The 15,840-nt window shown below is 46.6% G+C and overlaps 1 protein-coding gene and 1 pseudogene across 1 annotated transcript in view; both read left to right on the top strand.

Annotated features, from left to right (window-relative positions):
* PECAM1 (platelet and endothelial cell adhesion molecule 1) overlaps positions 1-15,840 on the top strand; it is a 53,815-nt gene that overhangs the window by 13,802 nt on the left and 24,173 nt on the right. The window contains exons 5-11 of the mRNA XM_049779098.1: positions 591-866; positions 4,390-4,638; positions 8,192-8,467; positions 11,818-12,105; positions 12,959-13,066; positions 14,200-14,227; positions 15,432-15,508. Of these exons, the coding sequence (XP_049635055.1) occupies positions 591-866; positions 4,390-4,638; positions 8,192-8,467; positions 11,818-12,105; positions 12,959-13,066; positions 14,200-14,227; positions 15,432-15,508 (1,302 nt within the window). The remainder of the gene's footprint in view (positions 1-590; positions 867-4,389; positions 4,639-8,191; positions 8,468-11,817; positions 12,106-12,958; positions 13,067-14,199; positions 14,228-15,431; positions 15,509-15,840) is intronic.
* On the top strand, positions 6,918-7,052 carry LOC126032102 (uncharacterized; annotated as a pseudogene).

Here is a 15,840-nt window from a genome sequence, read left to right as displayed (position 1 = left end):
AATATATACACACCCCTTTTAATTTTATTCAGAAAAGCAGACTATTGTGGTTCTGGGGATCCAACACAGGGCCTTGAGCCCAAATCTTTCACAGTAATTTTTTAGATTCCTCCATATTTTTCTGAGGGTCTGCACATCCAGCATTCTGAGTGCTCACTCCTGGCTCCATACTCAGGGATTACTCCTGGTGGTGCTCAAGAAAGATCATAATTTTTTGTTGTTGTTGGTGGTGGTGGTGGGTTTTTTTGGGGGGGGGGTCACACCCGGCAGCGCTCAGGGGTTACTCCTGACTCCACACTCAGAAATCACTCCTGGCAGGCTCGGGGGACCATATGGGATGCCAGGATTCAAACCAATGACCTTCTACATGAAAGGCATGCTATCTCTCAGACCATATTTAATACCAGGGATCAAACCAGGAACCAGTACAAGGCAAGAACCTTGACCTCTGTACTATCTTCCCAGTCTCATGATTTTTTTTAATCCACAAGGAAAAACAATGGTTGCAATAATAAGCAAAAAAATTAATTAAATTAAAAAGGGAGGAAGGGTTTGAGCCTTAATTCAGCCAGCTTGTCCTCTTCTTGCAGAATCTTTCTCTTTGCCCAAGTTCCACATCAGCCCTGAGGGGAAGATCATCGAAGGAGACCAGCTCACCATCAAGTGTACCATTCAAGTGCCGCACTTCATCCAGGCATATCCGGAGATCATAATCCAGAAGGACAAAGTGATTGTGGCAAACAACCGTCATGGCAGTGAGGCTGAGTACTCGGTGATGGCCTTGGTGGAGCACCATGGCAACTATACCTGCAAGGTGGAATCCAGCCGCATCTCCAAGACTAGCAGCATCCTAGTCAATGTCACAGGTAGGCTGCAAGGTCATTGCCACAAGGTCGGCTGTGGAGGCTGCGCAGAGCTGAAGCTGTGGGCCTGGCCATCAATGAGAATGGATCCTTCTGTTCCTTCAGACTGAAGGAGAGAACTCAGATGAGATGAGGTGGGACGAGTGCAAGGGAAAGGGGACCCCTTGGTACCCAAGCAATAAAGTCTAAGGAAAGTTTAGGCAGTTAGTAAATTGTCACTCACTCTTTCAGAGATGTTGGGTAAGTGTACTGATTTTCTTCTAGTCTCACTCCAAGGAGATCCTCATAGTGCCCACCTAGGAGACTGCTCTCAGGAGCCTCAGACAGAGTCAGAGCTAAGACACACCAGCTCCTATTTTTATTATTGCCTGGTCCCTCTGGGCTGGCATGAAAGCTTCAGTAAATACAAAAGCAGGGACCACTCCACTTGGATACTGCTGATGTATATGCATTTCATTTCACACTCGGGCTAAAGTTGTCAGAGAGGAATCAAGATTGCAAACTTCTAGATGTGGAAATGGGCTGAGAGGTTGGATCCTTTACCTAGTGATTCCCAGGGCTACCAGAATTTATCCCCACTCCCTTTTGACTCCATGCCCTGTGCTGGAAGTTCTTACACATTCTCCCCTTTCTTCCAGAGCACTAGGAACAGGAAAAGTGCTATTACTTCCTCTATTTTTTACATTCAGCAATAAAAAGAAAATCGCCGTGGCAAGGGCATTATTTTGTTCAGTGCAGCATCATTTGCTTTAAGACTGAGGCCATGCCTGGCTCCTTGTAAGGATTCTATCCAAACTGGATGGATGGACAAATGAATGCTGGATCAGGGTTTCAAGGGAGGCAGAGCCCACATTGCTGATTCCTTCATTCATTCATTTGGCTTGCCACTACATGCAGCTATGCTCAGGACTTACTCCTGGCTCTGTTATTACAGATCAACCCCTTATTGTGCTTTGGGGATCCTATGTGGGGCTAGGGATTAAATCCGGGTTGGCTGTGTGGAAAACAAGTACCTTGCCTGTTATAGTCATTCTTCTTCAGTCATTTCCTGGAAGCCTCCTGTGTGTCCAGCTTTGAGTGAACACAAGGTATCATATGTAGACCCAGTATCATATGTAGACCGTCCAACTTGGTGATTGGCCTGTGTGTGGAATCCTACACGTCTCTTGTGGACACAAGCCATTGAGTTGGTCATTGTTAGAGATGCATCTATTGGTGGCATCTAATCCTTTCATGGATAGATGTACATTGCCTCATTAGGAAAGAATTCACCATTCAACAGATTGAGCACTGGCTGTATGCTGCATATTAGAAAGGCTTTGACTTTGAAGAATTCACAGCCATTAACCTAACCTTAAAATTCCAGTCAACAGGTGGGAGCAGTGGCACAGGTGGTAAGGCATTTTTGCCTTACATGTGCTAACCTAGGATGTACTGGGGTTCGATCCCCAGGCATCCCATATGGTCCTCCATGCCTGGAGCGATTTCTGAGCACATAGCCAGGAGTAACCCCTGAGCGTCACTGGGTGCAGCCCAAAACAAAACAAAACAAATTTCTAGGCAAGGATAAGAAAATGACAGGCATTTTGAGGGGACAAGTTGAAGACTCACAACTATTTCCCCAGTTAGAACAGGTTAGTGAGGAAATAGTGCCAGGTTGTTTTGGGAAAGCATCACTAGACCCCTAGATTTATTTGTTGGTTTGTTTGGGGGTCATATCCTGAAATGCTCAGGTTTTGCTCCTGGCTCTGCTCTCAGGAACTACTCCTGGCAGTGCCTTGCGAACCATATGGAATGTCAGGATCAGCAAGCAAGCACCCTCCCCACTGTACTATCTCTCCAGCCTTCTGGACCAATAAATTCTATCATTGTAGCCCAAAGTAGCCAAGGGAGTATGAAGAGATCAGTCTTCCTGGTCCAGGAAAACAAAGGGAGTCTGTCTTTCCTGCTTTGCCTTTGTGTCCTGGGATCCTGAGTTCTAACCAAGCTGTGCTCTATAGATAAGTGAACTCTTCCATGTTATCCTTGTAGCACTCAGGCCTTTGACAAGAATTTCAGCCGTCAGTGGGTTGTCCTGCTTCTCTACTGCTAAGCCTCAGTGAAAAAGTCTCCACATAGTAATAGTGGAGGCACATATGGCTGGAGGACCAGGAAATTTCTTGCATTAGGGGGCTGGAGAGATAGTCCAGAAGGTAGAGCATTTGCCTTGCATTTAGCTAACCTGAATTTGATCTCAAGCACCCCACGTGGTCCTTCCCAAGCCCCCAGGAGTGGTCCTTTGAGTGCAGAGCCAGGAGTAAGTCCTGAGAACCACCAAAGTTTGGCCCCCAAATAACAACAACAATAAATCCTGCTGTAACCCATTCTCCCATTCTTCCTGTGTAATTTGATCTTACCTGCTAGACCCTCCCATTCCTGGGAGGGGTCTTGCTACCTGTAACTTTACCTGCACGACCCTCCCAGTCCTGGCAGGGGTCTTGGGAAGGTTAGAGAAGGCCTTTGACCAAAAGGGCAAGGGAGATTTTGCCTGGATGGAGGTCAGAGGAGACATGGTTGAAAGAAGTTAAGACGCAGGGCAAGCTAAGAATGGCATGTGCTTAAATAGGTTTATGATATAGGCCACACACGTGATGGCCAGGGCAAATAAAGATGTTATCTCTCTGAAAGCCTGCCTGTGAGTGAGATTCCTGCCCGAGACTCTCCTGGACCCAGATACCCGCTGGCTGAAAGGGGATTGCAGAGCCACGTGGTCTGGGATGGCAAAAGGGTCCTCCATCACCATCCATCGACCTCCATCCAGCTCCATTCAAAGGGCCTTCTTTTTTGGGGGGCCACACCCGGCGGCACTCAGGGGTTATTCCTGGCTATCTGCTCAGAAATAGCTCCTGGCAGGCACGGGGGACCATATGGGGCACCGGGATTCGAACCAACCACCTTTGGTCCTGGATCGGCTGCTTGCAAGGCAAATGCCACTGTGCTATCTCTCCGGGCCCCAAAGGGCCTTCTTATTATTTTAATCAACATCCTGCTATTAGTCATTTGTCTTTGACTAGAGAAAGTGTTTCATCCACTTCTTTCCTCCTCCAACTGTCAGATCTTTTCACCCTCCAGATTCTTCCAGTCTTCAACATGGTCCTGGCTTCAGTCTTTGCCATCACTCCTGATGCTGGGCTCACCATTGTTAGCTCACCAGTCCCCTCAACATCTCTATTTTCATTCCTTTTAAAAAGTGGGAGTGCATGTTTTGTGTGTGGGAGCCCCAGTTTCTATCTCTGATATCCTACAGTCCACCAAGCACCAAGGAACAGCCCCTGATCACTGCCTGGTATCCCCCTGGAAAAAAAACACAAGAGCTTTCTTTCTGAGGGTACAGGTAGATGAGAAGGCAAGGAAAGTCTTGTGCAGGCATCAAGGAATTGGTTCTGCCAAAATTCACTGGGGTGAGGGGTAGAGAGCCCTACAAAGGAGGCTCTGAGAATGGTGCCCCCCAATATCTCACCTTATTTTCTATTCCCTGTGCTTTCAGAGCTGTTTTCTAAGCCTCACCTGGAATCTTCCGCCCTCCATCTGGACCACGGCCAGACCCTGAGCCTGTGGTGCTCCGTTCCGGGTGTCCAACCCACCAACTTCACCATCCAAAAGGAAGGCATGATTGTGTCGCTGACTCAGAATTTCACCATCATTGCTTCGGAGTGGGACACTGGCATGTACACCTGTGTCGCAAGCATTGGCAAGGTGGTCAAGAAAAGCAACAGTATCTACATCAAAGTGTGTGGTGAGTTCACTCAAATCCACTCCAAGAGCCTCGGGTGGGCTGGGAGGAGGGGACCCTGTCCCTATTTGTGAGGCACATAGACTGAGACAGTGAGGAAGGGGAGAGAGAAAGAGAGGACAGAGGGAGGGGGGAGGGGAGGGAGAAAAGGGGAGAGAGAAGAAGGGAATATGGGGAGGAAAAGAGAGGGGGAGAGTAAAGGGAAGAGGGGAAAGGGAGAGAGGGGGAGAAAGAAAGAAAAAGGAAGAAGAGAAATAAATAAAGAGAGGGGCCGGAGAGATAGCATGGAGGTAAGGGTTTGCCTCTCATGCAGAAGGTCATCGGTTCGAATCCCGGCATCCCATATGGTCCCTCGTGCTTGCCAGGAGCGACTTCTGAGCGTGGAACCAGGAGTAACCCCTGAGCACTGCCGGGTGAGACCCAAAAACCAAAAAAAAAAAAAAAAAAAAAAAGAAATAAAGAGAGAGAAAGAAAGATGAAAGAAAGGAAGAAAAAAATAAAGAAGGAAGGAAGGAAGGAAGGAAGGAAGGAAGGAAGGAAGGAAGGAAGGAAGGAAGGAAGGAAGGAAGGAAGGAAGGAAGGAAGGAAGGAAGGAAGGAAGGAAGAAAAAGAAAAAGGAAGAAAGGTAGGAAGAAAGGGAGGGAGGGTGGGAGGGAGGGAAGAAGGAAGGAAGGAAGGAAGGAAGGAAGGAAGGAAGGAAGGAAGGAAGGAAGGAAGGAAGGAAGGAAGGAAGGAAGGAAGGAAGGAAGGAAGGAAGGAAGGAAAGAAGGTAGGAAGGAAGGAAGGAAAGAAGGAAGGGAGAAGAAAGAAAGATTGATCCAGAGAGCAAACAGAAACAAAGGGGCCTTTTTCTAGAAGCTGAACAGAGCTATCTATGTGGATGTCTATAAGCAAGGTCTAGGTCTAGTTCTGCTGCCTGCTCTGACATGGCTTGGTCAGTGTTAGACCAACACGGAAGCTCCAGTATCTTGTGAAAAGGGCGAGGACTTCTTGGGGCAGCGTGTGTGCTCTAGAGTACTGAGAGCCCGGGCAGCCTGACTCAAGGTGGAACATCCAGAGGAAGGTGGGACTTTTCCCACATGATCCAGGTCACAGTTCAGCCTCTGTCCTATCAGTTAGCCAGTGACTGGAGGTTGTCCCAAGATTCTAGTCTAGCGGCAACTCTAGTTACAGAACTCAAAGGGAGAAATGCAAAGGGATTAGATGTTAACTCGTTTCTTCTTCTTGAGACATAATTTTAATCCGTAAGTTTTAGAAACCTGGGGTTGGAAAGATAGTACAGGTAGGTGTTTGCCTTGTATGCAGTCAACCTGGGCTCAACACTCAGCATCTCATCCTGGTCTACTGAGCCCTGCCAGAAACGATCCTTGAGCACCTCTAGTTGTGCCCCCAAACCTACAAACACATAAGCTTTAGGAATAAGCGACCTCCTCTATCATGACTTCTTAGAGTTGCCGTTTATTGAAGGAATTATGCTTCCTCAATGGAGTCAGTGTTTTGCCAACAGGAGACACAGGGACCTTGAGAACTCATTTAAAATCATATTCAGGGGGCCAAAGCGGTGGTGCGAGGGGTAGGGCGTCTGCCTTGCATGCACTAACCTAGTACAGACTGAGGTTCGATCCTCCAGCATCCCATATGGTCCCCCAAGGCAGGAGCGATTTCTGAGTACATAGCTAGGAGTAACCCCTGAGCATCATCGGGTGTGGTCCAAAACCAAAAGAAAAAAACTCATATTCTGTTTGGAGAGCTGGAGCAATAACACAGCAGGTAAAATACTTGCCTTGCATGTCGCTGGCTTGGTTTTAATCCTTGGCACCATATATAGTCCCCTGATCTCTGGCAGGAATAATCCTGGAGTGCAGAACCAGGTGTAAACCCTGAGTACTGCTGAGTGTGACCCAAATCCAGAAATAAATAAATAAATAAATAAATAAATAAATAAATAAATAAATAATCTTCTGTTTGGGTCTGGAGATGGCTTAAAGCCCTGGAATGTATAGACATATTTGAAGGCCCAAGTTTGAGCCCCAGGATCATACAGACCCCCAAAGCACCAATGGGCTTAATTCTAGTGATCTTTGAGCATTGCCAGGGAGGGTCCCAAAAGAAAAATGATTTATCTTTGTGGATACTTGTTATTTTATTATAGGTGGAAGGTAGGGGCCTGGGGTCACATCCAGCAGTGCTCAGGGGCTATTCCTAGTTATGGGCAAGGGGGCATTACTCCCAGTGGTGGTTGGGCACCGAATACACAATGGAAGATAAAACCAGACGAGGATATACTTACCTGGTAGGGAAGATACCATGATCACGAAGGTGGTTTCCCCAGGGTGAGGCTCACCCATTGCACTCCGGGTGGGCTGACCCCTGCGATTTCCCCAAAAGTGGGAAACTCAACTGCATAATTAAAAAACAAAACAAAACAAAACAGATGAGGGTTTGTGTACGAAAAGGCCTCACCTATTCGTGACTTCTCCAGTCCCTACTGATTTTTTTTCTTTGCTTTGTTTTTTGGTCACATCAAACATGGTGCTCAGAATTTATTAGTGGCTCTGTAGTCAGAGATCACTTCTGGCAAGCCCAGTAACCTTATAAGGTGCTGGGGATCGAACAAACTCAGGTTGGCCACATGCAAGACATGAACCCTATCTATTGTACTATTTCTCTAGTCCCCCTCATTGACATTTTTTAAAGATCTATATATTTATTTATTTATTTTGTTTTTTTTTTTTTGGATCACACTTGCTCAAGGATTACTCCTGGCTCTGTGCTCAGAAATCGCCCTTGGCAGACTTCGGGGGACCATATGGGATGCCAGGAATTGAAACACCATCTCCTGGGTTGGCCACATGCAAAGCAAACACCCTACCACTGTGCTATCTCTCCACACTCCCTACTGACTTAAAAAGTAAATTTCTGAGGCCGAAGAGATAGCACAGCGGTAAGGCATTTGCCTTGCGCACAGCTGATTTGAAAGACTGTGGTTCAAATCCCGGCATTCCATATGGTCCCTCGAACCTGCCAGGAGTGACTTCTGAGTGCAATGCCAGGAATAATCCCTGAGCATTGCCGAGTATGACCAAAAACCAAAAAAAAAAAAAAAAATTTCCAGTGCCTTCTTAGTACAGAAAAATACAGCTATGACTGTTGATGCAAGGGAGATACTTGAAAATAAATAACTGCATGTCAGGAATAAAATGGTTTCTTGCCTTGGCTTCTCTTCTACAGGTTCTCTTTGCACTTCCCTTTAACACACACACACACACACACACACACACACTTTGACACACTTTGACACACTTTGACACACTACCCGACCATCAGAGATGAGTTTCTGAAAGTGGCAGGCTGAATGCTAGAAGTTTGGAGAAGGAGGATCTGAAAAGATAATGTAGTCTTTAATCCCTGGCACCACCAGGAGTCCAAAAGCAAAACAAAGCAAAGAAACTTCTCCAAAATAGCCCTCTAGAAATAAGTTCAGAAAAGGCATCCTTGGGTTCCACATTTTGCTTTTGCCTTCAATGAAGCTGTGATGGTTTCTCTGTCGTTCTAGAAATGCTCTCCAAACCCAGGATTTTCTACAATTCCAGCTCCGAGGTGGTTAAAGGACAAACCATACAAATTAGCTGCCAATCCATCAATGGAACCTGGCCCATTTCTTACAGTCTTCTAAAGGCAGGGAAACTTCTGGAGAGGAAATACCAGGACTTCAACCAGCCCGCAGTCTTCAAAGACCAGCCGACCAAGGACACGGAGTATCAGTGCATCTCTGACAATTGCCACTCGCACACGAATATAGTCAGCAAAGTTCTGCACGTCAAGGTGATAGGTGAGTGTCAGCTGGGAAGGAGTGGCCCTGTGACTCATTTCCAAAGATTTGGGGTCGTTCAGGGATTGTGTGAACCAGAGAAGATGCAGGTCCTTCTGCTGCATCCCTGAACATGAATGTAGCAGAGCAGGTGGAAAGGGCTGAAAGGTAGTAAGGGGCTATGGGTATGGTCCTGTTGATCGCTTTTCAGGGCTTTTCAAATGAGTTAAAGTGAGGGGTTCTGACTTTAGAAAGTGCTCAAGTTGTGTGTTTTGACTATGCTAGCACTAGTGGCTTCAAGCACTGTGGACCAGAGTTCTTCTCTCCCATTAGCCCTAGTGTGGAATCTATAGCAACTCAAGTTCCTCATTCACCAGGACTCTTGACTCAGAATGAATATGCCAGCCTCTGGGGTAGCCATTTGCCCTGGAGCTTCCTTCATGTGTGTCTCAGAAACCTAAGGGTAATAGTCCTTGCATCTCTGAGTTTTTCCTCTCGGGTTTAGTGAGCCTCCCTCCTCCTTTTCTTGTCCTAACTTATCTATAACTTATCTTATCCTGATGTCATGGTGGACATCAGGAGTTGGACAGAGATTTCTGCTCTATTAATGTGTGGTCTAAGAAACTATACTCTTGGGCCCGGAGAGATAGCACAGTGGTGTTTGCCTTGCAAGCAGTCGATCCAGGACCAAAGGTGGTTGGTTCGAATCCTGGTGTCCCATATGGTCCCCCGAGCCTGCCAGGAGCTATTTCTGAGCAGACAGCCAGGAGTAACCCCTGAGCAATGCTGGGTGTGGCCCAAAAACCAAAAAAAAAAAAAAAAAAAAAAAAAGAAAAGAAAGAAAGGAACTATACTCTCTGAGTTCACTTCAGCACATAGAAAGCATGGGATTCTTATATAGAGAAGGAAAAAGGGAAGAAGGAAGGAAGGAAGGAAGGAAGGAAGGAAGGAAGGAAGGAAGGAAGGAAGGAAGGAAGGAAGGAAGGAAGGAAGGAAGGAAGGAAGGAAGGAAGGAAGGAAGGAAGGAAAGGAAGGAAGGAAGGAAAAGAAGAAAGGAAGAGAGAAGAGAAAGAAAGAAGGAAGAAAGAAAGGCCATGCTCAAAAAGATTTTGTTGAGAACAGAAGAAAAGGGGAAGGAAAAAACACTTTTCACAATATGAGAGGGATGTCCCCTAAGCCTGATTCTTAAATTTTTTTTTGTTTTGTTTTTTGGGTCACACCTAGTGTCACTCAGGGGTTATTCCTGGCTAAGCACTCAGAAATTGCCCCTGGCTTGGGGGGACCATATGGGACGCCGGGGGATCGAACCGTAGTCCTTCCTTGGCTAGTGCTTGCAAGGCAGACACCTTACCTCTAGTGCCACCTCTCCAGCCCCCCCTAAATATTTTTAATGATAACTCAGCAATCCAGAGTCTCCTTATGAACCAGAGAGGAGATTTTTATATTGTTGAATATTTTATATTGTTGGCAACCAGACATGGTGGGAAATGTTTCCAGGCAACCCAACAGTGTTAAGTGAAAGTGTTCTTACAGTGTTTTAGAAGCTTAGGGCATGATGGTGTAATCTAGCTAGTGAGTTACAGGGGCAGCATCTGGCAATGACTGGGCAGAGATGATTTGATGTGGGTCACATGGCCCCAGGCCTCCTGGAACACTTCAACACATTGTGGCCAGGCTAGGAATGTCTTCAGTGGAGCACAATATCCAGGGGTGTGAGGCCTTGAATTCCATCCCTCGTTCTGTCCTGCAGCTTCTACAAAAGGGGAAAGAACTAGGGATAAATTATAGGTTGAAAACAAAGGGTCAGAATGGAGAATCATTAGGCAAGAGTGTATGGGCCCTGAATGTCTGTGTTCAGAGTTGGGATTCTGTTTAGAATAATATAGAATGACAGTATATATTGACAGGAAGACATGCAGGAATGGACTCTGAGGGGGGTTGCCCTGTGGCTCTGTGCCTAAAAGGAACACAGAGGTCAGAGCTTGAAAGACCATAGGAAAATATTGGAGAATCCCATGTTGTGTGAAGTGATGACTTCTATCAGGGTCACTCTTTTTTTTTTTTTTTAACCACACCCAGCGGCACTCAGAGGTTACTTCTGGCTCTGTGCTTAGAAATCACTGCTGGAAAGCTTGGGGGACCATATGGGATGCTGGGATTCGAACCAATGTTTGTCCTGAATCGGCTGCATGCAAGGCAAATGCCCTACAACGCCCTACAACTGTGCTATCTCTTCATGGGTCACTCTTCATGGATAAGGCTTACAAAACTCTGAGCCTATATGAAACAATCGAGCAAACCATTCCCTTCCCTGCTGAGAAAAGTAATACAAGACTGGGGAGACTATAATAATTGCTTGTCTTACCTGACACAGTGGAGGATCAGATAAAGCAGGATTGGAAGGGAGGCCTGGAGTGTGGAGCTGGAACCTGCCTTACCACCTGCTCTTGTCTGTTCTTTTTTGTTTGGGGAATATACCCAGTGATGTTCAGGGTTACTCATGGCTTTGCACTCAGGGATCACTCCTGGAAAGACTCAGGGGAATATGGGTTATTGGGGATAGAACCCAGGTTGGCCACATGCAAGGCAAGTGCCCTACATGCTGAATTAACTCGGGTCAGAAGGTAGAGCTTATGCTTCTGCATTTCATGAACAAGTGGTAGATGAAAATCACCAAAAGAGGAGCCAAAGTGATAGCAGAGCAACAAGGCATTTTGCCTTGCACGCAACCCATCCAGGATGGACCTTGGTTCTATCCTTGGCATTCCATATGGTCCCTGAAGTCAGGAGCTATTTCTGAGCACATAGCCAGAAGTAACCCCCGAGCATCACATCACCAGGTATGGCCCAAAAAGAAAAACAAATCACCAGGGGCCAGAGAAATAGCATGTGGAAGGACGGTGGTTCGAATCCCAGCATCCCATATGGTCCCCTGAGCCTGCCAGGAGCGATTTTTGAGCATAGAGCCAGGAGTAACCCGAGTGCTGCTGGGTGTGACCCAAAACGACCCTCCCCAAATCATCAAAAGAGATGGAGAGCAGAGATTAACAACTGAATCTTGCAAAGAGTCTCTACTGATGAAGTATTAGTAAGAAAACACATGAATACAGAGAAAGTGGACAGCTCAGGAGACGTCCTTGACTGCTCTGCCTGGATGATTGGGGAGGACACAAGAAGCGAAGAGAGCTCAATGGGCTGGAGCATGTGCCTGGCACGTGTGAGATTCCGAGTCTGATGGTCATAAAAAGTGCCCCGTACTGCTGAAAAATCCCAACATACCAGTCTGAGGTGACAGAGAGGAAAGACATGCACGAAGGGCACAGTCTATATTCCCTTCCTTTCTCCATGCTAAGCCTTTTCCTGCCTTTCAGCCCCCGTGGATGAGGTCAAGCTCTCATTCCTGGTCAGCGATATGGTAGAGTCCGGGAAGACCATTGAGCTGCAGTGCTCTGTGAACGAAGCGTCTGTCCCAATCACCTACAAGTTTTTCAAGGGGGACGAGAACAGGCCCTTCTACCAGACCTTCTCCAACAAGACTCAGGTTATTTGGCGCCAGGCAGACGCTAGCAAGGAGCAGGAGGGCCAGTATCACTGCATTGCCTTCAACAGAGCCAACCAGCACACCCGTGCCCCCCGGAGCAACGCCCTGACCGTCAAAGGTGAGGCAGGAATCTGGAGTCAGGGCAAGAGGAAGTGGGTGGAAGTTGAGTACTCCACTGGCATGACTCTAACACTGTGGCCCTCGGTGTCTTTGGTTGCTGGTGACAAAATCCATTCAAATGAACTCTTGGAAGAGGATTGGATTATTAGCAAGCATTAGCAGCATTTAAAGGGCATAGATGAGGGATGGAGAGGTGTTCGTGATGTTTATGGTCCAGGGATTTGGGTCATACAGAGAAAATGTTAGGGGAGCCCTAACCCCTGAGTTACTTCTGGTTCTGCGCTCAGAAATTTCTCCTGGCAGTGTCAGAGAGAGAGCATAGCGGTAAGGTGTTTACCTTACTCTCAATTGACCTGGGACAGACCCGGGTTTGATTCCTGGCATCCCTCCCATATGGTCTCCCGAGCCTGCCAGGAGCAATTTCTGAGTGCAGCGCCAAGAGTAACCCCTTAGCTCAGTTGGGTGTGGCCGAAAACTAAAAAATTAATTAATTAATTAATTGTTAAAAGAAATTTCTCCTGGCAGGCTGAGGAAACCATATGGGATGCCGGGAATCAAACCTGGGTCAGTCAGGTGACAAGATAAACACTCTATCCACTGAGCTATCCCTCCAGCCCCAAATCTCCATAGTCTTAACAATCCTTTAATACCAGACCTGGGTCAGGAAGTGCTCATTGATAGAGCACTTACTTGCCTTGCAGGTATGAGGCTCTGAGTTTGATCCCAGACTATGCCCTGCCTACCCTTACAATACCCCCAAAGGACTAAAATCAAGTCAATAGTCCAGGAATTTCCATACCCACTGGTCAAAAGCTGACACTGTTGTGTTTTTCTTTCTCTCTCACTGTTAGTCTTTTTCGCCCCTTGGAAGAAAGGCCTCATCGCTGTAGCGATCATTGCTCTTATCATTGCTGCCTTGATTCTGGGAGCCAAATGCTACTTCCAGAGGAAAGCCAAGGGTGAGCATGGACCCCTCTGTTTGGAGGAGCTGCTTCACTGGGAGTGTGGGGAGATGGGGCTTCAGGTTGGGTGAGGGTGAGGGGCAAGCTGCAGCAGAGGAAAAGATGGCACTGAGGACAATGTCTTTTCTTTTTGGACAGTTACCTTGATCCAAACAAATCTGTTCACTTTGGACATAGAACTTTTATTGTCCCTGGACTGACCGAAATACCCCAGAAAAGATGGGTTTGGAGAGGGGAGCTGTGCATCTATCTATATATGGGTGCACAGAGCCATTTGACTGCATTCCGGCTTGCCTCCCAGTAGGCTGCTAGGGTTAGGGAATGCCCATATCCTAATGCCATCTAATCAGCAAGACAATTGTGCCATATGTCTGCCTTGTGCTTGGGGTTCGCTGTGCACGAGAGGGAAACCAGGATCACCCACTAACACCCAAAATTTAGTCAGTAAGGAGAAACGGTTAACATGGAGGTTGGTTTGTTTGCATGGAGGTTTTGCCTGTTGGGAGGTTACACCCGGAAGTGCTCAGGCTTACTCCTGGTCATGCTCAGAGGGTCATATGTAAGCGCCTTATCCTTGTCCTGTCTTCCCAGCTTTGTGTAAATATTTTTGAGGGTGTGGGGGTGATATTGACCTGGGACCAACAGGAATAGAAGGAAAGGGGATGGGCCTTGATTTCGTGCCCAGCAGGAAAGCACCAAATCTCCCTGGGGAAAGAGGCTCCAGAAAACCCCTTCCTGAGCCGGGACTTGACCAGGGTCTCAGGCCAGCTTGGATTTAAGAGCATAGGGATTGAGTTTGCCTGTTTGGAATGGTCTTGAGTCAAAGGGATAATTGCTCATTCATTTGATAAAGGTGGTTCCTGTACCATTGTCTACATCCTATTCACTAAGAAAAATCACTCTTAGTTAAAACAGCGAAAATGCCACATTTCGGGGAAGTGATGTAAAATTTTCTACATCAGACTAGCTTTGTTTGTCTTAAGTGGGGCTAGATTTGGCTTTCTTTCTTGAGGAATGAATAGGCATTCATTCTCCAAGAAATCCAAGTTGCTTAATGAAGGTATCTGGTTTAGACAGATTTTCTCTGTACTGACCTTGGGTTTTTGTTTTTTTTTCTTTCTCTCCCAAAGCCAAGCAGGTGCCGGTGGAGATGTCCAGGTGAGTGGATTTGGGTTTGGGCATGGAAAGACCTGAGTACAGGGGATGATGGTCATAGAAAAGTTTAAGTGGTTCTAGAGAACTTAGAAGAATAGGTTGGATGTAAGGAATGTAAGGTGTGTGCGTTTTGTTGAATGGCTTTATTCTGAGGTTATGCTCGTCTCATACTTTAAAATTATGAAGCCCCTTTTCCTTATGAAATCCTAGTGGTAATAGATGAAATTTTCTCTTCTGCTTTTTCTTTTTATTTGTTTATTTATTTATTTATTTGGAGGGGTCACACCTGGCGGCATTCAGGGATTACTCCTGGCTCTGCACTCAGAAATCGCTCCTGGCAGGTTCAGGGGACCATATGAAATGCCGGAAATTGAACCAGGGTCTGTCTGGGGTTGGCTGCATGCAAGGCAAACACCCTATTGCTGTGCTATTGCTCCCACCCCTCTTCTACTTTTTCTTAGACTTGGAAAAATAGAGTTGACCTTAAGTATCGGTCAGACTATTTATTTATTTATTTGGTTTTTGGGTCACACCTGGCAGTGCTCAGGGGTTACTCCTGGCTCTACACTCAGAAATCACTCCTGGCAGGCTCAGGGGACCATGGGTGGGATTCGAACCACCGACCTTCTGCATGCAAGGCAAATGCCTTACCTCCATGCTATCTCTCCGGCCCTGGTCAGACAATTTTTGATTGTTTTTATTTTATTTTATTTTATTTTATTTTATTTTATTTATTGAGGGTGTTTTGACTTTTGTTTTTGTTTTTGTTTTTGGGCCACACCCGGTGACGCTTAGGGGTTACTCCTGGCTATGCACTCAGAAGTCACTCCTGGCTTGGCCGGAGGATCGAACCGCAGTCTGTCCTAGGCTAGCGCTGGCAAGGTAGACACCTTACCTCTAGCGCCACCATCCCGGCCCCTGTTTTGACAATTTTTAATTCCCCAAATCCAAAAGTATGAAAAGCACAGTCTGTTCCCCAAAGCAACAGCAGTACCAAAAGAGGGGTTTAAGAGGTTTGGATTTAGGTATAACCAAAAAAGGTTTTTGTCAAAGATAATCTTAGAGATGAAAACTAGATTATTTTCCAAATAAGAGTTTGCTCATATTGGAAGACACTCCCTAAATTTCTCATGCTTTTTCCTAGATTGCAATTAGAGCCATAAACATTATGGATGTATATAGCTTTTGTTTTTACTTCTTTTTGAAGGCCAGCAGACCCACTTATGAACTCTAACAATGAAAAGATAATGTCCGATTCTGGGGCTGAAGCCAACAGACACTACGGTATGGCATGGTTCAGTCTTTGCTCTCTCCTTTCCCCTTCACTCCTCTCCCCTGTCCTTCTCTCCTCTTCTCCTCCCCTCTCCTCTCCTCTCCTCTCCTCTCCTCTCCTCTCCTCTCCTCTCCTCTCCTCTCCTCTCCTCTCCTCTCCTCTCCTCTCCTCTCCTCTCCTCCTACCTCCTCTCTTTTCCCTCATCTCCTCTCTGCCCCTCTCCCCTGACCTCTTCCCTCTCCTCTCCTCTTATCTCCTCTCTTCTCTTCTCACCATACAAAATGGTCTGTTGTGGACTGGACTGAGGCGGGGATGTGTATAATTTCCTTTGTTTATCTTCAGG

The sequence above is a fragment of the Suncus etruscus genome, chromosome 1 (genome assembly GCF_024139225.1).
Source record: "Suncus etruscus isolate mSunEtr1 chromosome 1, mSunEtr1.pri.cur, whole genome shotgun sequence".
Lineage (NCBI taxonomy): Eukaryota > Metazoa > Chordata > Mammalia > Eulipotyphla > Soricidae > Suncus > Suncus etruscus.
Note: the sequence above shows the minus strand (reverse complement) of the source record. Positions and strands in the feature narration are given on the sequence as shown.